The following is a 26,394-nucleotide window of genomic DNA, read 5'->3' on the forward strand; positions in this document are numbered from 1 at the left end:
AAACCTTAGAAGGGCCATTCAAGGGGGGATCTCCCTTCTTAGATGTCGGTGATAGTAGTGTTGCAGACGGACAGTTGGTAAGCATGCACTCATGTGTGTAGTGGAACACAGATGAGTGCATGCAATAGCAACTGAACATTTTGAAAGATTAAAGATAGAGCTGATAGCGGATCTATTTGAGGCACAGGGGCGGCGCAAAAAGAGGGTCACGACCTCCCCGTCTTAGTCACGGGACATTTAACACTCCGGTCGTTGCTCAGGGACAGCCGGAGACAGGGAGATAGGGGGCGACGCAGAGAGGGTCGCGAACTCCCACGACATCATCGCGGGACATCCGGCACTCCGGTCACCACTACGAGACCTCCGGAGACAGGGGGGGGGGCACGCGTTCACGGTAGACTTTCTTTTGGCAGCGGGAGTGGGTTTCTTCACTGAGGCACCTAATCCTTATCATTATTTATAAAGTTGTTATTATTATAAACTCACAAGTGTCCCAGAAACAATTCAGAACAGTCTTAGAGAAGCTGAGACACAAACACACGGCTAGACTTACAGGCAAACGGGATTCTCCATCTCTATCCTAACCATGTTGTTACGAGCACAACAACAACACTCCACGTTCAATTTCCTTTAATAAAAGACTGTCTCATTTAATAAAACCCTGTATTTTTTATTATCGGAAGCTGCTACAGTCGAGGGACCACAATAAATAGATGTTCACTCTTCTTGCTGTAAAGTACTGAAATAAGTGACGACAATAAAGGAATCTGAATCTGAATAAACGCCCCCACAACAGAGGGTCAGGTTTATATTGGCGTTTTGTGTGTGTATATGTTTTTTATGTTTACATTTAAATGACATTTACATTTAAATTACACACACACCCTGGCAAATAAACACACGTGAATCCATGCATCCATGTTGAGCTGCAGGCGACGAGGCCCTGTGTTTCATATCGAGCGCAGATTGAGCTCGGGACACACGACGACGGTCACAGATCCCAAGGTGACACTTCCATCTCAAAATAATGGGCCGCCCCCATCCAGTCCTACTGCCCACTTCTCTGACAGACAGACCCAATCATTCCTCCTTTGAAGGAGGGAGGAGCCCAGACAGAGGCGGGAAATAATAACCAACGTGTCTTATAAAGCTGTCAGGGGTGGGGGGGGGGCGGGGGGGTGACTCACGCCGGTGAGATGGTAGCAACACCCAGGGGTCAGCCAGTGCGTCCGACCCGGCATTTGGCTGCCAGATTGCCTTGCCGTCTCGTCTCGCTGACAGGCTTTGATCCGCTGACACGTGTCATCTCTCCGTGTCCAGTGGGTCCGACACCGAGACATAGTATGACAGCGGCTGGTAATATGAAGTAGGAGGATAAAGGGACAGATGTGCGCAGGTCGCGGCACCTTGCGTGGTGGTCGCCTCCGCCGTCCGTCGGTGTGTGAATGTGTGAGTGAGTGAACGGGTCAAAATGTGAGGAGCAAATTGTAAAGCGCTTTGGATAAAAGCTGCTATTATATAAATGCAGCCGTTTACCATTGACTGTATCTGTAATGGTGGTTCGTTGGTTCTTAGTTCCAAATCTTCCAAAAGGTGCACAGTGTGTGTGTGTGTGATATGTGTGAAATAACCATAACCTTTAACTGTTTACTGAAATATTCAATATTCTTTCAATACAAACCAACAACTTACAATTCTTATATCAGAATAATAATAATAATAATAATAATAATAATAATAATAATAATAATAATAATAATAATAATAATAATAATAATAATAATAATAATAATAATAATGATAATAATAATAGGCTACTGTAAGAGCAATCACAAGCATGGTTAAACACTGTTTTTGTGCCATTTTTTCATCTTCTAGAAGCATATATATATAGGCTAGCATATGAATTGTAGTGCCTGGTTAGAAACAAATGAAAATGAATGGATTATCCAAGTGGGGGTCCTGGGGGGGGAGAGCGAGCAAGAGCATATGTATGTATTGTATTAGATAGCAAGTATTAGGTATATATCTCATAAACTACATTTATATTGATTCAAATGGAATGTATAGTCCTGTGATTTACTTTGGATGTTTACTGTTAATGCTTATGTGTCTGATTTTATGTTATGTTTAAAAAAAATATATATATATATATATATATATATATATATATATATATATATATATATATACAAGTACCCGTTTTTATCTGGTTTCTGAAATTTCAAAATGGGTTGTGTGTTGTGAAGTTTAGACTTCAGAGATAATACCAGTGGTTTAAAGTAAAGTACAGAAAAAAAGGTACCGCTGGGTACCGGTATCGATTCCCAGGTAAAAAGAAACATTTTCAGGGTCGGTGTCCCGAACAGACCCACTGCGTAGGCCAGATGCAAGCCACATTTTACAATAAACCTCTGTGGGGCTGCAAACAAATTGTATTATCGCAAATTTTATCGCAATCGCAATATCTGTCAGAAAAATCGCAATTAGATTATTTTCCCAAATCGTGCAGCCATGTAGCAGACACTTACCCCAGCCTAGGAGATAATACCAGTGCAGGTGCTGCTCCTCGGCGAACACGGCCACCACGATGAGCGTGTGCAGGTAGATGCCTTCACAGAGCATCCAGAAGTAGTTACAGCCCAGCATGTACATGTGGAAGAAATGCAACACCTTGCAGCCCACCTGCACAGAGTTGGGACAGTGGGAAGTACACAGTGGTCAGAGAGCAGCCCTGGTTGATTCCTTTTTCCTTTTTTTGTGTTAAAAAAAGGGCTTTCAATATTAATAAAAGAGGCACTTCACCCAAAAAAAACAATGCTGATTTATTTTGCACATAATTAGATTATATTAGATTAAAAATGTATTGTTATTATTACACAGCACAAGTATGGTATACAACGGAAATATGTTTGACATCCACCCAGAGTGCAAATGTAACAGTAAAGTGCAACAGTAATGTACAATGTACAGGTGATTAAACTGGGTATAAAATATATAAATTAGTACTACTGAGTAATAGTGCTAATCAGATGTATGTGTTAATAATATACAGTGATACAGGTATGAAGACACTATGGTAGTAGGTCATACTGGCCAGCAGCGTAACTAGTAATAGTAGGTAAGGGATACAGTACGTACAGATAGAGATATAGTATCTACAGACATGTAAAAAGGATTATATGCATATATGTACAGACAGATGTGGATATATATATATATATACACACATTCATTTAGTTTGGCAGTTATTGAGAGTAAAATGAGTTTGAATATGGCCACCAGTATGTCATCGGGGACGTTAAACCCTTTGTATCCTATACATAAATAATACAATTTCATTTAAAAAGCAGGCAACAAAGGGCAGCGTTCTCTGACATGCAGGAGAATGATGATGAGTGGCCAGACCTGAATGGCAAATTGGATTGCTAAACCACGTTGTGTGCATGTTATTCCCACTGAGGTTTACATAAACACCATCTACTGTGTGCAGCTCGAGCGCTATCTTTGCTAACGCTAGCCGTGCTGTCATCATCATCCCTCAAAGGGAACAGACCGGTCGACCTGCCAGCAAGGCTATCGGGGAACAAATTATATTCACCAAACGGATCGCCCTGTATTTGAACTGTGGGATTGCTATTCAACATAATTGAAGATTCCTGGCTGTGGTCAATAAGGACGTATGCTCTTCCCCTGACCGCTGTGTCATGCGTTTCTTCATTACCACCACAGCCCCTACAGTAGCCCTCACCTCCATAGCCATGAAGTGCTTTGAGAAGCTAGTGAAGGGCTACATCTGTTCCTCCCTCCCCATCAACCTGGACCCTCTGCAATTTGCATATCGCCCCAACAGGTCCACGGAGGACGCCATAGCCCATGTGCTGCACACAGCAGCATCACATCTGGACAAGAGGCAGGGGAACTATGTGAGAATGCTGTTCATCGACTACAGCTCGGCATTCAATACCATAGTCCCCTCCAAACTCATAGCCAAGCTCAGGGACCTGGGCTTGAACTATGACCTGTGCCAGTGGGTCCTGGACTTCCTGACGGGCAGACCCCAGGTGGTAAGAGCCGGCAACTGCACCTCCTCATCCATCACGCTCAACATAGGGGCCCCCCAGGGCTGTGTTCTGAGCCCCCTCCTCTACTCCCTGTACACACATGACTGCGTAGCACAGCGGAACAACAACACCATCATCAAATTTGCTGATGACACAGTAGTGGTGGGCCTGATCTCTGCCAACGACGAAAGGGCCTACCTGGAAGAGATAGAGAACCTGTCACAGTGGTGTCAGGAGAACTGCCTCTCCCTGAACGTCAGCAAAACAAAAGAGATGATTGTGGACTTCAGGAGGTCGGGGGTCAAGGACTACAGCCCCCTCAGCATCGACGGGGCACCAGTTGAGAGAGTGAACAGTTTCAAGTACCTCAAGGACTTGACATGGACCACACACATTGACAGTGTAGTGAAGAAGGCACGACAACGCCTCTACTTCCTCAGGCGCCTAAGGAAGTTCCAAGTCAGTCAGAAGATCCTTAGGAACTTCTACTCATGTACAATAGAGAGCATCCTGACCGGCAACATCACCTCCTGGTTTGGGAATAGCACTGCACAAGACCGTAGCAGACTACAAAGAGTGACACGTTCAGCCGAACGCACAATTAGAGGGGGGCTTCCCACCCTCCAGAACATTTACAACAAGCGGTGCAAGGGGAAGGCTAAGAGAATTATTAAGGACTCGAGCCACCCGAACAACTGCCTCTTTGAACTGCTGCCGTCAGGCAAGCGATACCGGAGTCTTATGGCGAGCACAGAAAGACTCAGAAGGAGCTTCTATCCCCAGGCCATCAGGCTGCTAAACGAACAATAATCGCTAAACGAACAATAATCACTATGCAACAACCATCAAATGCACACAGCACACACACCCACACGCACACACTCACTCAAACAAACAACACACTGCAGCACCCACTCTCCACACTTTAGATCACACAAACACACTTACACTTTATATTTATTGATAAAGGATTTGCACTACAACTCGTACACCTACTGTGAATTGTACCTAAACTGCACCTCGTCCATTTATGCCTTGCACTATATAGTATTGTATATTAGTACACTGCACAGTATTGTATATTGTATGGTAACTACGTCTACGAACATTGTACATATGTCTAAACTGAACACTGTGACCTCTTTTTTTACTTCTAATTTTTACTATGTCTTTATTTCATACTTATCTTGTCATGCACAGTCTCTGGAGCGCAACAGTAAGAAGCATTTTGTACAAAAGTATTCTGTACTTCTGTATGACAACTATTAAAGAAACTTGAAACTTGAAACTTGAAACAGATGGATTCTGTTATAAAAAAAAAAATGTAATCCTTCATTACGCCATTGTTATAATCACAGCACGGGCATACTTCACTCCCCCTCCTTTTCCCCTCACGTTCACCACATGCTCCTCTTCATCCCCCTCTCCATCCACTACACACTCCTCCTCATCCTCTCTTTCTCCATTCACCCCTCCATTCACCCTTATACGACCAGCGTCACTTCACTTCACGTCACCTAGCACAGCTGCACTTCATCCCCCTGATTCGCACGCTGCCAGGCACCTCACAGCTGCATCCTATCCCCCGTTGACGAGGTGCCTACTTCTACTCCAAGACGCTGACCAGAAGTCGTCGTGGTATTAAATACCACTACCCAGGTACGACGTCTCTAACCTAAAGCTCTGCTGGAATCTACCCTTTGTATTGCCTTGCTCTAACCTGTTTCTCCTGTGCCCCAGGACCACCGTTCCTGCCTGGACGTTCCCTGTCCCCGAGCAGGAACACTGGCCCGCTCGCTGCCACAGCGGCAGCCGCAAGACAAGAACTATAACCCTGTTCTATTCCCCTCCAATTCCTGTGCTACTGCTTTCATTAAAACCCTTGAAACGCTCCAATCTCCTCTTCTGTGTGTATTCAGCAATTGGGCTGTGTTCCAGACCACATTCTCACAGCCATAGACTTTGAGGAGTTAAGACAAGAAGAGTAGGTAAGGGTAGGTAATATGTCAAAGTTAAAGGTTTTTATGTACATTTTTTTTTTTTTAGAAAAGCACGGAAGTATTGCTTCCCCCCCAAACATTTATTGATTATTGAATTTATCATTTTAAAATGGCGGGTCCAAAATGAATGTTGTTGTTTACATGTTGCGTGCACGTATCCCCTCCCTACGCCCCTTGCGTTACTTGCGATCGCAGCATATCATGTGATCATCGCAGCATATCATGTGATCATCGCAGCATATCATGTGATCATCGCAGCATATCATGTGATCATCGCAGCATATCATGTGATCATCGCAGCATATCATGTGATCATCGCAGCATATCATGTGATCATCGCAGCATATCATGTGATCATCGCAGCATATCATGTGATCATCGCAGCATATCATGTGATCGTCGCAGCATATCATGTGATCATCGCAGCATATCATGTGATCATCGCAGCATATCATGTGATCATCGCAGCATATCATGTGATCATCGCAGCATATCATGTGATCGTCGCAGCATATCATGTGATCATCGCAGCATATCATGTGATCATCGCAGCATATCATGTGATCGCAGCATATCATGTGATTAGCGCGTAAAACAGGATTTCCTTTTTTTTATACTCACATTTAATAAACATTATATTTCACAGCATAGTATGTCTCTAAATGCTTTGTATACTTTATTGAGATGATTGTGGACTTCAGGAGGTCGGGGGTCAAGGACTACAGCCCCCTCAGCATCGACGGGGCACCAGTTGAGAGAGTGAACAGTTTCAAGTACCTCGGAGCCCACATATCCGAGGACTTGACATGGACCACACACATTGACAGTGTTGTGAAGAAGGCACGACAACGCCTCTACTTCCTCAGGCGCCTAAGGAAGTTCCAAGTCAGTCAGAAGATCCTTAGGAACTTCTACTCATGTACAATAGAGAGCATCCTGACCGGCAACATCACCTCCTGGTTTGGGAATAGCACTGCACAAGACCGTAGCAGACTACAAAGAGTGACACGTTCAGCCGAACGCACAATTAGAGGGGGGCTTCCCACCCTCCAGAACATTTACAACAAGCGGTGCAAGGGGAAGGCCAAGAGAATTATTAAGGACTCGAGCCACCCGAACAACTGCCTCTTTGAACTGCTGCCGTCAGGCAAGCGATACCGGAGTCTTATGGCGAGCACAGAAAGACTCAGAAGGAGCTTCTATCCCCAGGCCATCAGGCTGCTAAACGAACAATAATCGCTAAACGAACAATAATCACTATGCAACAACCATCAAATGCACACAGCACACACACCCACACGCACACACTCACTCAAACAAACAACACACTGCAGCACCCACTCTCCACACTTTAGATCACACAAACACACTTACACTTTATATTTATTGATAAAGGATTTGCACTACAACTCGTACACCTACTGTGAATTGTACCTAAACTGCACCTCGTCCATTTATGCCTTGCACTATATAGTATTGTATATTAGTACACTGCACAGTATTGTATATTGTATGGTAACTACGTCTACGAACATTGTACATATGTCTAAACTGAACACTGTGACCTCTTTTTTTACTTCTAATTTTTACTATGTTTTTATTTCATACTTATCTTGTCATGCACAGTCTCTGGAGCGCAACAGTAAGAAGCATTTTGTACAAAAGTATTCTGTACTTCTGTATGACAACTATTAAAGAAACTTGAAACTTACTTGTGAGAAGGTCTGTAAAGATGGGAGGGAAGCAAACCTGAATTCTATTTGGAGTTAAGTTCAATAATATATGTACATGTAATCAAACCCACATGTACCCCAAATATAGATGGTCAAAAGAAACGGCATTGGGGCTTTAAACGCTGGCAATTAATCAGATTGTTCAGATCAGGGACGCTAAACCGAGGTCCTGACTGAATCTCGGTCGTTAAAGAACCCAGGACACCTATCGCAAAGAGTAGGGGGTTCCCCGACGTTCCTGGCCAGCGCGATACATGGTGTGCTACTAGAGCACCCTATTATTATTATTATTATTATTATTATTATTATTATTATTATTATTATTATTATTATTATTATTATTATTATTATTATTATTATTATTATTATTATTATTATTATTATTATTATTATTATTATTATTATTATTATTATTATTATTATTGTGGCAGTTAAGAGTCAAGCCATAATGAACCCTTTCCTAAGGGTGTCTTGGGCTCAGGTCCAGTGAAACCTCAGTGCCTCTGACACGTGGAGGCAGAGGCTACACCAGCGTGAGCGCCCTCAGCTTGTTTAGCCCCCTGACGTGGGTCTGACGTGTCGGTCGGCCCAGTTGGAAACAATAACAACCTTCTGACCATGTTTCTGCAGCCGTGGCACAAAATCATACGCCAACATTGGCCTTTCTAAGATGTGTTTCCACGCACCCCCCCCCCCCTCCCCCCCTCCGCAGGGCAAACAAACCCCCTGCCAGTTATGCAAAAACATCACACTGAACGGGAGAATAACACGATTCGCTATATCTGAACTGTGACACAGTGTGTGCTTATTAGACGTTGTTCTCTTGGGGGGAGAAAAAGGCAATTTATTCTGTCCTACAAGGTAATAGCCTTAGCTCTGCCAATCAAGCCTCGACAATGTGGCTCAAAATATGTCATTATTTTTCATATAATAGGGAGCAACTTTGGTGACATATCGGTCTGATAGCAATGTCTAATTTGAAAGTTGTATTTACTCGCCAGCCATATTGTATATATAACATACAGTAGTAACTCTGTCATTTCATTTTCACTGAGGCACATCCTTCGGGGTCGTCCGGGTTAAAAGTCCCGGTTCTCTGCCAGCCGTCGGGGGAAAAGATATTGGCTCAGCCGCGAGTCTCGTGTCCCTCCAAGGTATTCTTATTTGTAAAAAAAATCCAGAAATCTGTCCTGGGTAAGTTATATTTTCAAAGGAACGTAGGTGTATACCATCAAACAAGTCTTCTGCTAACATTACCCCTGCCCCCGCCCGGTCTTCCCATATTACAGACTTTTTACCCATTTTAAATGATTTATTATACCAAATTGAAGATCCTTTTGTATAGTAGGGGTCCATGCTACATATCTGGTGAGCCCTTTTCCAACTCTCTCTAGCAAATGTCAGTACTGGGTCTCTATGAGGAACTTCCCTCCTCGTCTGGGATAGGAAGGCTTGCACTGATAATGGTTCTACTAGCTCTTTCTCTATCGCTATCCAAGCAGGTGCCCGGATCTCAGATAGGTTAACCTTGGACAGTTGGCTTAGTGAAGAGGCATAATGGTACCAGTCTATTCGTGGGCATCCCAAACCCCCTTCCTCGACTGATGCATATAATTTTGTTTTGTTCAAAGAGGGTTTCTTACCTGCCCACAAGACGCAGCTCAAGGCCCTATTAAACCTGGTTAGGAGAGGGGGAGGGAATTCCAAAGGCAACATGTATGTTACATAATTAATCTGGGGTACTACCATCATTTTTACAGTATTTATCTTTCCCATCAATGACAGATTAAGTTTTGACCAGTTCAATAGATTATTTTCAATTTTTTGGATACATGGTAATAAATTCACCTGCATTATATCCTTCAATCCTGGAGTAATTGTGACACCCAAGTAGACCAAACCAGATGGGAGCCATTTAAATCTCCAATTATTGCGGATATCAGGGGGGCACAATCTAGACAATGGCGTTGCCTCCGACTTATTCCAATTAATCTTGTAACCTGATATATGTGAAAAGGAGTCAATCACAGAGAGAATATCTGGTACCGCAGCCTCTGGATTGCTCGATAGCAATAGAATATCATCCGCATATAATAGCATCTTGTGTTCTTCTTGACCTGCAAGTTGCAACGATGCCTTTTATGTTCACATTTCCCCTGATGGCTGCAGCTAAAGGCTCTAAGGCCAGTGCGAATATAAGAGGGGAAAGGGGACAACCCTGTCTGGTCCCGCGTAGAAGCTTGAAAGGGGAGGATATGTTCCCATTGGTAAGGACTGATGCCCTTGGGCATTCATACAGTAGCTTTACCCATGTAATATAAGAGCTACCAATCCCATACCGCTCAAGAGTCGCAAATAAATATTCCCATTCAATTCTATCGAATGCTTTCTCTGCGTCGAGAGAGAAAGCGACTACCGGTTCTGTAATGTTCCTTGTTTGCCAAGCCAAATGTAAAAGCCTACGTAAATTATCTGCAGAAGTCCGTCCCTTGATGAATCCTACTTGATCTGGGTGGACTAATATGGGAAGGCATCCTTCTAATCTTGTTGCTAATATCTTAGCCAGGACCCGTGCATCCACATTAATTAAGGACACCGGCCTATAGCTTCCACAGAGCTGTGGGACTTTGCCCTTCTTATGAATCAATGTAATAATTGCATCCTTCATAACGCATCTTCAAAGACAGTGAGGAGCTTTGGGGCTAACAGATCTGAGACTGCTTTATAGAAGTCTGTAGGAAATCCATCCCCTCCCGGAGATTTACCAGCATTCATGCCTCTAATCGCACTCTGAATTTCTTCTAAGGTAGTACCCCCCTCTAGTTGCCCCTTGTCTGAATCTGATAACACCGGTAAGCTAGCCTTGGAAAGAAAACGTTGAAATTCCCCCTTGTTCCACGTATCCTGTGATGTATATAAATTCTGATACAATGATTTGAAAGAGTCATTGATTTCCTTGTTGTCTGTCATAATCCCTCCTCCATCCTTCTGTATTCCTGTGATCAAAGTCTGGGCCTGTTGCTGCTTCACCCTCTGTGCCAGTAATTTCCCTGCCCTCTCTCCTTGCTCATGATATTTCTGTCTGCATCTAAACAATGAAAATTCTGCCTTTTTCTGCAAAATAGCGTTCAGTTCAAACTTCATCTTGCTTAGGTCAGCCAGTACACTTGGGTCCCCACTGTCCACATGCTTATTTTCAAGTTCTTTAATGTCAGTTTCCAATTTTAAGAGTTGGCTAGCTGCTTACTTTTTCTTTAGGGAAGAGTGCTGTATCAATCTACCCCATATATGCCTTAAAACAATCCTATACCACTCCTGGATTGTCGACTGTACCTTCATTTATTTATTTACATTTACATTTACATTTAGTCATTTAGCTGACGCTTTTATCCAAAGCGACTTACAAGTTCTGTGCGACAAGACAGCAAGAAGGGTATAACTCTATCAGCTATCAGTAAACGGTACCCTATCCCCCCCCCCTCACAGTGAGCTGTGGTGTTCCACAAGGAAGCATACTAGGACCGCTACTGTTCCTAATTTATGCAAATGACATGTCGTCAGCTTGTGACTGCAACTTGTTCCTGTTTGCGGACGACTCAGCCCTGCTGGTCTCTGACAAGAACAAGTTACAGGTTGAAAAAACCCTCAGCTCGGAACTAGGCAGAATCTGCATATGGCTCGCTGATAACAAACTATCATTACACATGGGCAAAACAGAGTCCATTCTCTTCGGTTCAAATAACAAACTCAGCAAGACCGACGGCTTCTCAGTTACAGTGGGTGACAATATTGTCACAAGGAAAGATGAAATTACCTACCTGGGTTCCATCCTAGAGGCTAATCTCTCCTGTGACAAAATGGCATCCAATGTAATAAAAAAAGTCAACCAACGAACTCGATTCTTGTACCGGATCTCCTCTCTGGTAAACAAGAATACCCTGAAGACTCTGGCAGGAGCACTCATTCAGGGGTACTACGACTATGCTTGCACCTCATGGTACCAAAGCACCTCAAAGGCGCTAAAAACAAAATTACAAACATCTCAAAACAAACTGGTCAGACTACTGCTTGACCTTACTCCTAGAACCCACCTCACCCCTGCCCACTTTGACAACCTAGGATGGCTTAGAGTAGATGACAGAGTACAGCAACTTGCAATGGGCCTGGTCTACAAGATACACTACACGACCAAGGTACCCATGTACATGGCAAAATACTTCCCAAAGGTCAGTGAATACCACGATCACAACACCAGAGGGAGCTCCACAAATCATGTTAAACCCAGATTCGGCTCAAATAAGGGACTAAACACGTTTCGCAATTATGCCACATCAATGTGGAACGCCCTACCCAAAGCTGTAAAGGAATGTGGATCACTACCCACTTTCAAAACCTCTCTCAAGAGACACCTACGGGAGACTGCAATTCAACACTGGCCCCTGTAAATATCCTAACCCAACCCCCTCCAATGTACAGTCATTTACCTAGTATGGTTTTGTCAATAGTCCAATGTACAATTTTGTTTGTTTGTACAGAGTCTCCCCCCCCTCAATGTACAGTTTTGCTTGCTTATACAGTGTGCCCCCCCCCCCCCCCCAACCACCTCCAATGTAAATTACCCAGTATGGTTGTCAATATCCCAGTGTACCCAACCCCCCCCACCCAACCTCCTCCAATGTACAGTTTCTACGTCAAATGTATATACTCCCTTTTCTTGACTCCTTCTGTATCACAAACAGTACTGTATTTGCAAATCTGGTATGTCATAAATGTATAGATGTAGCAGTACTGACTACCTGTATGTCATGTATGTCATATATGTCCTGATGAATTGAAAATGGGGGACCCTGGTGGAAACAAGACGAAAGTCTTTCTCTGGTCTGCATCCCCTTAACAATTGTGTGTATTGAGCTGTACTGTATTGTACCCATTCTGCAATCTGTTAATAAAGTTTTCAATCAATCAATCAAGCTGAGTAACAATGTTCATCAAAGTGTTGCGTGTTACAGTGTAGGTTAGTTTATTAGGACAAGTGCATGACATTAAGGTTAGTTTTTTTTTTTTTTTTTTTTTTATCATTTCAGATAATGGTTGAAGAAGTGAGTCTTTAGTCGACGGCGAACGATTGGATGGGATTCGGCTGTCCTAACTGGGATGGGTAGTTCATTCCACCATTGTGGGGCAAGGACTGAGAATAGGCGGCTTCTCTTTGATGACCCTCCGGGAGCTTGGATAGGAGTAGATCTGAGGCGGCCAGAAGACGCAGAGCGTAGGGGTCTTGAGGGTGTGTAGTTAGAGACCATTGACCGGAGGTAGGCGGGAGCGGTTCCCTTTGCCGCACGGTATGCTAGGTCGAGGGCCTTGAAGCGGATACGTGCAGCAGTGGGGAGCCAGTGCAGGTCCCTAAGAAGTGGGGTGACATGGGCTGACTTCGGTAGGTTTGAGATCAGGCGGGCCGCTGCATTTTGAATGAGTTGAAGAGGCTTGGTGGCAGTGGCCGGGAGGCCAGCTAGCAGTGCGTTGCAGTAGTCGAGGCGGGAGATGACTGTTGATTGGACGAGGAGTTGGGTGGCTTCTTTTGTCAGGAATTTCCCAGTATTCCAATATATGTTGTCTAATAAATGCACATGAATGATTATCTTGAAGCTGTGATGTATTAAATCTCCAGCGAGTAGAATGTCTCCCCCCCCCCCCCCCCCCCCCAGGCTTAAATTGCAATACCAAGTCCACTGGTCCATGGTCACTGATAACAATATTGCCTATATTGGTCTGTTCCACTGTGGACATCAGCTGCTTTGATATTAGCAAATAATCAATTCTAGAGTATGTTGCATGGGGACTGGGAAAAAAAAAGTATACTCCCTTTTTTGAGGATGCAATAGTCTCCATACATCCACCAAGCCTAGGTCCTCCGAAATAGAGTCCATGGCTATCTGGGACTTCTGGATTGATCTCGATCTACCTGCATTACCTGATATATCCAGTACATTATCTCTGATTAAAGTCACCTCCAATTATTATATCTGTATTACCTATATCTTGTATATTTTTATTTAAGTCATAAAAGAACTCGGGGGAGTCTACATTGGGAGCGTAGATATTTACTAGTGAGCATCTCCTTCCCATTATATCCAAGTCAAGTGCAATCCACCTGCCCTCGGTATCAGCTCTCTGAGCATGTATTTTAGTACTGACATTCTTACGTATCAAGATAATAACCCCTCTTTTGCTAGAAGAGAATGTTAGAAGATTAGCCCCCTTCACATTCCAGCTAACTATTTTAAGTTTCCCCGCCATAATATCTTCTCAACTCTATATTCCAACCTCTCTGTGCTTGCAAAAATTAACCGTAGTATTGCTGCCATAACATAACTAGGTGAACAGGGATGTGCTAGACTGTTTAAGAACAAATTTGTATTAAATAAAACGAAAAACAGTGGCCGTTCCTGACAGGTCAGACCAGCCCAAGGGTCCTGGTCTGTTGTCGTCCCTGTCTTCAGTGTGGTCACAAAACAACTTACCATAATAGGTCCGTGAGACTAGCGTGCCCGGACGCTGATCACCCCCCCCCCCCCCCCCCCCCATATGATAGCCTATTTATAGCTTAGTAGATATTAGACATTTCACTGTCAAAGAACAATGACTCATTTAGTTCTCAGTCAATAGTCTATGTTAAGCAGAACTGGAACAGTGCAGAATGCTGTCAAATTATTATATCAACCCTGAGCAGATAAGGTAGCCTACTGCCCGTGCTCATCAAAATAAATTTAAAAAAATTTAAATAAAATAGAAGACACCAAAAAAGAAAGGGAAAAAGCCATGAGAGCCTCATTGACAATAACCCATTAAACAGTATCAAACAATCACATAAAATAGCAACAGACAGGCTATTTCTACATAACTATAGCCATCATAAAAGTTTCTCCATGTGTGAAAAGTTTGAACTAACAATGATGGCCTTAAGCAGAACTGCCTCAGAGCAGAAGGCATAGACAAATTATAGCAACCCTGGCCTGAGCAGATAAAGTAGCCTACTACACTTGTTCATCAAGGAAAAAAAAAATAATAATAAAAAAAAAAAATAATTAAAAATGAAAGAAAATAAGAAAAGGGAAAAGCACTGAGCCTCAGTGACATCCATCTATACCATTAAACAGTATCAAACCGTAGCCAAGAATAACAACAGCTCACAACTGTAGCCATCATAAAAGTTAGCCATGTGTGAAAAGTTTGATCTAACAAAGTTGGCCTTAAGCAAAACTGAATCAGTGCAGAAGGCATAGTCAAACTATTATATCAAACCTGAGCAGCTAAGGTAGCCTACTGCATGTGCTTATCAGGAAATTAAAGAACATTTTTAAATGAAATTTTTGTGTGAAAAAGCACTGAGCCTGAGTGACAATAGCCTATACCATTATAAAACAGTAATCTAGAATAGCAACAGGTTATTCCCTCCCCCCCTGTAGCCCCCATAAAAGTTATCCAGTGTGAAAAACTGTTGGCCTTAAGCTAAACTGAACAGTGCAGAAGGCCTAGTCAAATTGTTATATCAATCCTGAGCAGATAAGGTAGCCTACCTCAGGGGTTCCCAAACTTTTCAGGCCAGGACCCAGAAAATAAGGCGTCAGAAAGCCGCGGCCCAATGCACATCGTCAGGCTTTTTTTTTTTTTTTTTTTGCCATGTGACCGATTTTTTAAGCCAAATATCACTTTAATCCTATTAAGTTAGTTCAAGTTAGTTATTCATTTATATGTGCTATTTATGAGAGGGCTAACTTGTTGCAAAATAATAATGATAATAATAATAGCCTTCGGTTGTTTTCAGCGTTTTATGTGCATAATCTGTTATTTTGTTTGAAATGTTCGTTGAAATAAGTAGATTTTTAGTTTTTGTTTATTTATTAAGTTAATATAAAACCATATAGTCACATTTTAGAATACAATAGAATAGAATTTTAGAATACAACCAGAAACACTGTCCTGGCCTGCTTCTAAGTTCAGTGGCCTGACAATTTTTTATTTTTATTTTTTTTATCATCTCGCGGCCCTCCCGTGGCTGCTCGCGGCCCACCTTTGGGTCGCGACCCCGACTTTGGGAACCACTGGCCTACTGCACTTGTTTATCAAGAAAGAAGAAAAAAAAGGGGGAAAAGCATTGTGCCTCAGTGACTACAGTCTACAGTACACACCATTAAACATCTTTGGGAGAACGGGGGCCGTGACGACCTGTGTTGTTTGGACGTCTCACGCCTCGGCACTATTCAGATTTCCAAAAAACTCTTGGACGGAGGGGAGGGGAGGGGGAGGTTGAAAGCGAGGGAACCGCCACCAACCACCACACACATATATCTTCCTGCCGACGGCGCTGAGAGCTGAGACATCCCCCCCCCCCCCCCCCCGTTCCGCTTCTTCTTGGACAAGGCCGGACAGGGGCTTCTGGGTAAACACTCCAGAGCAAAGGAGGATGAGCCAGACGAGTCAGATTTGGGCGGAACATGATGTGCAGCTCAGTTGGAAATCAAAACCAGGCGCTGCAGAGTCTCTCCGGGGGACCTCTGGTGCCTCGACTGGGTCAAGGACCCCCTTTTAGTCCGGGCTGTAACTTTACAAGTCACCCGCCTGTAGGCATTTTTTGGGGGGAAAAGTTGGCATACTGCATTGGTTGGAGGTTCAATGTGTCCCGAATAGGAATCCACTTTGTGCCATTAAATCATACAGAAACAACACATGAAGTACTTCATATCCCTTATCGCATTTCATGGAGATTTGTCCATATTTGGTATATTTCCTAGTTTTGGTCCTAATTATAAAATAAAATGCATGGAAATGATGCCAATGAAGAAATTTTTTATTTGTGATAAGAAATGCATTTCTGGATTTGATCATTTATATCTTTTTATAAGATCATCTTCCTAAATTGACTAAAAGAAAAACAGGTGCTGACCATCTTCTCCAGAGTTGGACCAGAAGATGGATATGAGATCGGTGCGTTCAGTAGAAAGCTTTCCGGCTGCCAGCCTAGCCTAGCTTAGCACAAAATAATGGAGGCGGATACCAACTGTTGGCCAAAAAACACCTTTCCTGAAGGTCTGTTGACCGAAACGTTGGTTTAAAGTACTCCTACGTGAAGTGAAGCAGCAAGAATACCAGTCTGCTCCACTATTTCTTCCAAATTCAACATGAACTTACTACTACTAGGTGTGCAAACCTGTGTGAATTAATCTTTTCCTTCATTATAACCTGCATTCGAGTATAGACGATAAGTCTCTCCAAAAACGATATTCAAAGGAAAACAGAGTGAACAGTTACTGTAAGAAACCCAAGGCTATTTGTGATTATTTTGATTATAAAATGATATACGTGTGTTTCTTGAAAAGTAAAACCTGAATAAAGGATCCTTCCCGATAGCGAAAGCATTCCTTGGCGACTGATTTATCCCCCTGAACTCGACGGTACTGCGGCGCTTGAAATGATTCACGTCTGAAAAAACCAGCATGGCAGTGGCATCGTGTCAAACTTCTGACGGGGGAAAATGTAGACGTGCTAAGAGAGCGATAGCTCTGGGCCAGGTCTGTCAGGAGCAAAAACAAAGGTCCGATACAGTCAGCGTTCAAGCGCCGTACTGCTATTTCTGGAAGAGCCTGTTGGAAAACACCCACTGACAGTGATTACAGAGTGTAGACAGTGCCTACATTTGATTTATCATTTGAAAATACAAAGAAGTGCCCCCCCCCCCCCTACTCCTCTGGATATGGTATAATGAGGTAAAATAGAGACAACTATACCTTGACATACAGTGTCATAACACATAGTCCCGTGGTAATTACTGTAAAACTTATTAAATTAATAGGCCTTTATTTGCTTCAATAATAATAATAATAACTTCATTTTATATAGCGCCTTTCAAGGGACCCAAGGTCGCTTTACATAGGGGGGAGGGGGGGGGGGATAACAAAGTAACAGGCAGTGGACAGACACAACATAGACATATACATATAAAGTGAGAGATTAGGGGTTAAAGGCCAAGTTGAAGAGGTGGGTTTTGAGAAGTTTTTTTTTGAACGAGTCCAGAGTTGGGGCGGTGGGTGCGGAGTTCTGCGGGGAGGGAGTTCCAGAGGGTGGGAGGGAGGGAGCTGCCACACTGTGAAAGCTCTGTCCCCGCAGAAGGTCCGCAGTCTGGTTCGGGGGGGATGGAGAGGTGACCAGTGTCCGTGGATCGTAGGGATCGTGGGGTTGGTGGGGTTGGTGGAGGAGCTCAGGTCAGTGAGGTACTGAGGTGCCAGAGCGTGGAGGGACTTGTAGGTGAGCAGGAGGGTTTTGTAGGTGATGCGGGATTTGATGGGGAGCCAGTGGAGGTGGATGAGGGTGGGGGTGATGTGCTGCCAGGGTTTGGTGCGGGTTAGATCACTGAACTCACCCTGTATTTATATGGGACAGGGGTCTCTGTGGGACAGGGGTCTCTGTGGGACAGGGGTCTCTGTGGGACAGGGGTCTCTATGGGACAGGGGTCTCTATGGGACAGACGTCTCTGTGGGACAGGGGTCTCTGTGGGACAGACGTCTCTGTGGGACAGACGTCTCTGTGGGACAGGGGTCTCTGTGGGACAGACGTCTCTGTGGGACAGGGGTCTCTGTGGGACAGGGGTCTCTATGGGACAGACGTCTCTGTGGGACAGGGGTCTCTGTGGGACAGGGGTCTCTGTGGGACAGGGGTCTGATTGCTTTAGCACAACAATATAGCTCAGCAAAGATAGGAAATATCCACTTGTTTATTTAAACCAGTATGAATATTACTTAGTATGATATGCACCAGCATGTAGCTACTGTAGCTACACATCGAAATAAAACAAATACAGAACTGGGTATTCCTCTGCTAACCCTATGGATTATTTAACGAACACCTCGCTGCACTGAGATGTCTGATGATCAGACTCGGCAGCTCCTGCTCGTTCCATTAATGCAGTGATTCTATATCAGCACAACACATTGACAGTGTTGTGAAGAAGGCACGACAACGCCTCTACTTCCTCAGGCGCCTAAGGAAGTTCCAAGTCAGTCAGAAGATCCTTGTACAATAGAGAGCATCCTGACTGGCAACATCACCTCCTGGTTTGGGAATAGCACTGCACAAGACCGTAGCAGACTACAAAGAGTGACACGTTCAGCCGAACGCACAATTGGAGGGGGGCTTCCCACCCTCCAGAACATTTACAACAAGCGGTGCAGGGGGAAGGCTAAGAGAATCTTCAAGGATTCCAGCCACCCGAACAACTGCCTCTTTGAACTGCTGCGGTCAGGCAAGCGATACCGGAGTCTCAAGGCGAGCACAGAAAGACTCAGAAGAAGCTTCTATCTCCAGGCCATCAGGCTGCTAAACGAACAATAAACACTATACAACAACCATCAAATGCACACAGCACACACACCCACACGCACACACTCACTTAAACAAACAACACACTGCAGCACCCACTCTCCACACTTTAGATCACACAAACACACTTTATATTTATTGATAAAGAATTTGCACTACAACTCGTACACCTACTGTAAATTGTACCTAAATTGTACCTCATCCCATTTCTGCTTTGCACTATATAGTATTGTATATTAGTACACTGCATAGTATATTGTATATTATATGGTAACTCAGTTACGTCTATTCTGCATCGAACATTGTACATATGTCTATACTGAACACTGTGACCTCATTTTTTTTACTTCTAATTTACATGCTATACTATGTTATTTTATTTCATACTTATCTTGTCTTGCACAGTCTCTGGAGCGTAACAGTAAGAAGCATTTTGTATAAAAGTATTCTGTACTTCTGTATGACAACTATTAAAGAAACTTGAAACTTGAACTTGAAACTTGGATGCCAAGATTGATGGCAACCACCTGCTAAATGAGGAAGATGTGATTAAATTAAAGACGTCTGTGACGTAGCGGTGGCTCAGGAGGTGAGGCCACAGAACACGTACATTAAAGGTACCGTCGGGGAAAAGAAAACGTGCTTTGCAGCGTCGACGCCGGCAACCAGATAACGTAGACCGGGCTTCTAATTCAGACCTGCCTTTATTTGTCAAAACATGTAATAACACCTGCCTTTATTTGGGACAGACAGTAGTAGTAGTAGTAGTAGTAGTAGTAGTAGTAGTGCAGAAACATACCTGTTAGACTAGAAATCTTTATTTGTCATGCAGTTTAACACACACACGCGAGATGGGCGACCCACAGGATCACACACACACACACATGCACTGAGTCGCCGATGAAATGTCTCTCTGCACTTTTCCCATCCCGTCGTCCTTCCCCCCCCATGGGCAGCCAAGAACAGATAGGGGCGTCAACATGAGCCGCGCCCCGGGGACCAATCCAAGTGCTCCTGTCCGTCTTCGTCAAGGACGCCACAGCGTTAGCGATCTGTTGTGCATGTTTTTCCATTGGGTTTCTCTTATCGGGGGGGAAACCCTTGCGATCACGGGGAGAACATGCAAACTCCACACAGAAAGGCCTGGGAGATACCCCACCTGGGTACCTGGCATCATGGAAACCTGGTCCCCAAGCGGGAATCGAACCCTGGACCTTCTTGCTGTGAGGCGACAGTGTTAACCACTACACCACCGTGCCGTTCATACTTCACTGACTCATACTCTTTTTGCACATAACTGGCCTATTCCTATTTTATCTTCATTGTACTATATTCTATTGTGCTATATTTAATTTAGTTTAAAATATCCCATTTAATATTATTCAACCTCTTTATTTACATTTGCAACAGCCCTGGCCTATATTTTATTTTATTTCATAATTATATTATATTCTATTGTGCTCAACTTAGTTCATATTTCATTTTGAGCTTACTCCACCTCTTTATTGTGTTATCTGTCTGTTATCTGTCTGTCCGCTAATGTCGCACCGAAAAACGACCAAAGAAAACTCCTTGCATGTGAAAACTACTTGGCAAATAAAGACCTTTCTGACTCTGATTCTGATTCTGATTCTGATTCTGAAAGTGATGTATGGATAACTAACTTGTGGACATTTTTGTGTTTTGCAAGCTGTTTGAAAATAGCCTTGTTTTCTATTATTTAAATGTTTTTAATATCATACAGAGACAACACATGAAGTACTTCATATTCCTATCGCATTTATGACAAGAAATGCATTTCTGGACTTTATCATTTAGATCTTTATAAGACCATCTTCCTAAATTGACTAAAAGAAAAACATGTGCTTACCGTCTTCTCAAGAGTTGGACAATAATTTCTTCTTTATTTGGGACAGATGTCTATTTGGGACTCTGCTTTTATTTTTGTATATTTCTTTTTACTTTTGTTTAACTCTTTGTGTTAATAAATAAATACAAAAATACAATACCTCAGTAATTAAGTTGAATACGTCAGTTCCGCCCTCGCATTGTGATTGGCTGAGATACGTTCCTAAATGTCACGATAACCTAACTCCCTTTAAACCGCTTAGTTTTGCATTCTGTTGACACAATCGCACCTGCCAATCAAAGAAATCGTAACCTAGCAACACCGCTTCCCCCACGGCTCCATGTTCCCATCCCGCGGTGTCGGGCGAAGCAGCCAAAATAAACCGTTTGTTGTGAATCACACGAAACACTAAATTACTGGAGTTGGCGCCGGCCCGCGGACTTGGCACGGGGGGGGGGGGGGGGGGGGGGGGGGGGGCGGGGGCTGCGGCCGGCCGCGGGGGACCGCGGGGGTTCTGAGATCTCACGGTACACGGCGCTCTCCCTCGGGAACCCGCGCCTCGGAGCGGATCTTAGCGGGAGACTTAGTGCAGCTGGTGGGGAGAAAAACACGATGTCTCTCACCGGGTTCCTGCCCACGACCTCGGGGTTGTTGACCACGGCCACGAGGTAGATGAGGGTCAGCGCCGAGTTCAGCACGTAGGAGCAGAAGAGGTTCTTGTGGAGCGTGATCCTCTGGCAGCTCAGGCTCCTGTGCATGAAGACAGAGACCGGGATGTTCAGCTCAGACTTTACTGTCCCTCGAGGGGAAATCTGCTTTGCAGCAGTGGTAGAGACAACAACAACAACAACAACAACAACAAATAACGCAACACAAGAAACATCGCATCTTACAGAATCCAACCAGGAAAAAGAAAAGGAAAAATGAAAATACATTACTGTTATTTTAAAGGAAGTTAAGTGCATTTAGTGCCCTGGGGATTTACGGACATTTAAATCTGTTGCTCTTTAGCCTGGGGAGCCTATATCTCCTGCCAGAGGGGAGGGGGACAAAGTCCTCCAAGAGAGGATGGTCAGAGCTGTCTAAGATCGTCCGAGCCTTCCGCAGAATGTGTCTGTTATAAATGTCTGTCAAGGAAAGCTGCTGGGTCCCAATTATCTCGCTGGCCATCTTGACTATGTTGGCCAGACTGTTTTTGTTCTGTATATTGACAGGTTGCCATACCAGGAGACAATACAAAAGGTGAAAATGGACTCAACAAAAGATTTGTAAAACAAAACCATCAGAGTGTTTTGTCCACATTAAAAGTGTTTAGTTTGCGCAGGAAGTAGAGTCTCTGCAGACCTTTTTTGCAGATTGCAGATGTATTCTGATTGTGGTTTAACTTGTTGTCAACTACTGTTCCTAGGTACTTGTAGTGGTCAACTACATCCTGTATACATGAAGACAGAGACCGGGATGCAGAGGTATAAGATAAGATAAGATGTCCCTGTATACATGAAGACAGAGACCGGGATGCAGAGGTATAAGATAAGATAAGATGTCCCTGTATACATGAAGACAGAGACCGGGTTGCAGAGGTATAAGATAAGATAAGATGTCCCTGTATACATGAAGACAGAGACCGGGATGCAGAGGTATAAGATAAGATAAGATGTCCCTGTATACATGAAGACAGAGACCGTGTTGCAGAGGTATAAGATAAGATAAGATGTCCCTGTATACAGTATACATGAAGACAAAGACCGGGTTGCAGAGGTATAAGATAAGATGTCCCTGTATACATGAAGACAAAGACCGGGTTGCAGAGGTATAAGATAAGATAAGATGTCCCTTTATACATGAAGACCGGGATGCAGAGGTATAAGATAAGATAAGATATTCCTGTATACATGAAGACTAGGGATGTCCGATATTATCGGCCGATATTGGCATTAAAATGTGATATCGGAAATGATCTGTATTGTTTTTTTTATTTTAATTTTTTTACATTTATTTAACCTTTATTTACCCAGGCAAGCAAGTAAGAACAAATTATGATTGTATTTATTGTCAAAAGTATGCATAATGTTGTGTTAATTCCACAACAAGAGATATGTAATACCTGAAATTATTCCGTTTTTTGGGGGGGGGGGGGGGGGGAACCCTGCATATATCGGTATCTGTTACGATTCTGGTTCCTGACTACGGTCACTTGTTTTTCCCTGTCATTTAGTGCTGTCACTTAGGGGTTGGCTTCTGATTGGCTGTCACGGGTGTGTGTGTGGAATGTTGGTATTTGGTGGCTATTTAACATTCCTTTCCTCTGCTTGTCATTCGTCAGGTCTTCACTATAGGCGTTCGGAGATAACGCGGCCGGTTCCAGTTCTGGACCACCACTAAGCTCCATTATCTATTCTCTCGTTCCTTTGCCTTTGGCATAGTATCCTATTATTACTCTTTGTGTTCTTTACTATTAAAGTCGAACCTGTTCAAGAGTATACCTTCTCCGTCTCTGTGATTGCCTACAACAATTGGAACTCACCTACCTCCATCCTGACAGGTATCGGTTGATATCGGTATCAGAAATTAAGAGTTGGACAATATCGGTATCGGTAAAAAAGCCAATATCGAACATCCCTAATGAAGAAGAGACCGGGATGCAGTTGACGTGTAGGAGGTATAAGATAAGATAAGATATTCCTTTATTGATCCCCCTGGGGACCTTCAGGCGTCATAGCAGCGGGGGGGGGGGGGGGGGGGGGGGGGTGGGTACAGGTATGGGCAGGGTAATAGTAGAAGACATAAATACAGGCAATACAATTATTCTACTTACAGTAGACTGAATATAAGCATATGAGCCAGTAGGCAGTGTGATCAAAGGTGCAGAGCGTCTGTATGCCCCCTCAGTTATATTATACATGCGAATAAATATGGTTATAATAAACACTAGAATCTAAATAAATCCTATCAGGGCACACAGACCCTCATCTGCACCTGTGATCACACTGCCTGCTTGCTGTATATATTATATTATATATATATATATATATATATATATATATATATATATATATATATATATATATATATATATATATATATATATATATATATATATATATATATATGTAAGTAATACAAAAATACTATATTTATTTACCAACAAATGATGAGAACATTTTACATTTACATGTACACTTAGTCATTTAGTTGACGCTTTTATCCAAAGCGACTTACAAGACATATTATTAGTATAGTAGGTAGTAATATAGACAAGGAAGATTAATTAGTGGAAGAGTGCATGATCGTAGAAGACAGTAAGACGTTTTTTTTTATTTTGGTTATTTTTTCCTGTATGTATTACAAGCTGCTGGAGTTGCTTTATCGACATTAATGTTTTCATTGGCAAAATAACCGTGATTATTTGATGATCTGTCAACGAATGCCATATTTACATAACTGGAGTAAGATAATTAACTGCCGTGACACAAAGAAAAGAAAAAAGGAATAATTTGTAGAGTTGACTCGCATGACTCAATTCCGTGAGAAGCGGCTCCCCCCTCCATGATGACTCTTTAAGAATGCGTCCAAATGACATTTCGGAGATAAATTGACGATAATTCAGAGTGAGAGAATGTCCTAATATCCGCTCGGGGTGATGATTTTTCACGAATTTGTAATACCTTCTGAATTTATGCGCTGAAAGCACATCTATCATCTATCATCCGACAAACAAGACCGTTCCATCGCGGACGCGTAAACAGCGCGATAAATAACAGGCCGCAGGGGAGGGACTGCACCTCTGGCCCGTGACGCCTTAATGCGTTTGGCAGATGTGGCCGCGGGGGTTCTGCAGCGGACTGAGCCATTGAATGATTATAGCGTTCACCGCCTGGACCTCCTCGACCACCTCTGTGTTCTTCTTGTTGTTGGACATAATCACAAACACAGGTCTTGGGATTACAGTGTGAGAAAACAAGTTGGGGCTTTTACTCGACAAAGTGTTTAAAATGGCTCGTTTTTCATTTGTAAAACTTTGAAAAGGGAGACAAACTAGACACTTTGTTTGAATAATATATGTAACGGATGGTACCGTGAGGCGCAGTCACGATGGACTTCAGATGTTCGATGTACGATGTACAGATGTACACTATACGACTAAGGTACCCATGTACATGTCAAAATACTTCCCAAAGGTCAGTGAATACCACAACCACTACACCAGAGGAAGCTCAACAAATCATGTTAAACCCAGATTCGGCTCAAACAAGGGACTAAACACGTTTCGCAATTATGCCACATCAATGTGGAACGCCCTACCCACAGCTGTAAAGGAATGTGAATCCCTACCCACATTCAAAACCGATCTTAAGGAGCACCTACGGGAGGCTGCAATTCGAAACTGGCCACCGTAAATGCCCAAAACCCCCACCACCTCCTAATAGACAGTCTCCTCCCCACCGCATGTATATATTCTCTCCCCGCCGTATGTATATTTCTCTCCCACCCACCCACCCCCTCCTAATGTACAGTCCCCTCCCCATCATATGTATATACTCTGTCAGGATCTAGGGGTAACAGTACTGTATATTTGAATACCGTTTATGTCACAAATGTATCAGTACTAAATACCTGTATGTCCCTATGCCATACATGTCATGTATGTTGTGTATGTCATAAATGTCTATATGAAATGAAAATGGGGGACCCTGATGGAAACAAGACAAACGTCTTTCTCTGGTCTGCATCCCCTTAACAATTGTGTGTATTGAGCCGTACTGTATTGTACCCATTCTGCAATCTGTTAAATAAAGTTTTCATTCATTCATTCATTCATTCAAGTGACTGTGGCGAGTAGCGGTGCTATGGGTTAAAAACTCACTCTCTTTCCAGAAACCATGACCCGGGTTACTCATGATAATCCACAGACCTTGTCGTGATCGATTGACCAAACTACACCCGAAATGCGTTACTGTGTGGAGGGTGTAGTTCGGTACCTGTGAACGTCAACACAAATTATTACATGGCGTTTTAACATTAGCCGAAATGCTTGATTGTGATTGGTCAATAGCGCTCGGTTGCGGTCCGTTCTTACTCGATAACGGACCGCTGCCAGGGGCAACCGAGCAATAGCGACCGCTGTTCGCAGCTGGAGCAATCAAGCCCACTGACACACACTGCATCAGTGCAATCAGACACACCTGCGATAATAATAACTTTATTTGGGCTGACAGAGCCACAGAACAAATGCGTCTGCATTTGATCTCGTCTTGTCGATGGTGTAAAATGAATTAGGTATATTGTTAGTAAGTTAGCCATGTAATAAGCGGGATAATGTATAGCTATACTTGGTCATTGTCGCAAAATAATTGACCTTCACTACGTTTAGAACA

At 43.3% G+C, this 26,394-nt stretch overlaps 1 protein-coding gene across 1 annotated transcript in view; it reads right to left on the reverse strand.

Annotated features, from left to right (window-relative positions):
- calcr (calcitonin receptor) overlaps nucleotides 1–26,394 on the reverse strand; it is a 133,600-nt gene that overhangs the window by 32,969 nt on the left and 74,237 nt on the right. The window contains 2 exon segments of the mRNA XM_084327487.1: nucleotides 2,532–2,685; nucleotides 21,643–21,769. Of these exon segments, the coding sequence (XP_084183613.1) occupies nucleotides 2,532–2,685; nucleotides 21,643–21,769 (281 nt within the window).

Source organism: Notolepis coatsorum (genome assembly GCF_963971535.1).
Source record: "Notolepis coatsorum genome assembly, chromosome: 13".
Classification (NCBI taxonomy): Eukaryota; Metazoa; Chordata; class Actinopteri; order Aulopiformes; family Paralepididae; genus Notolepis; species Notolepis coatsorum.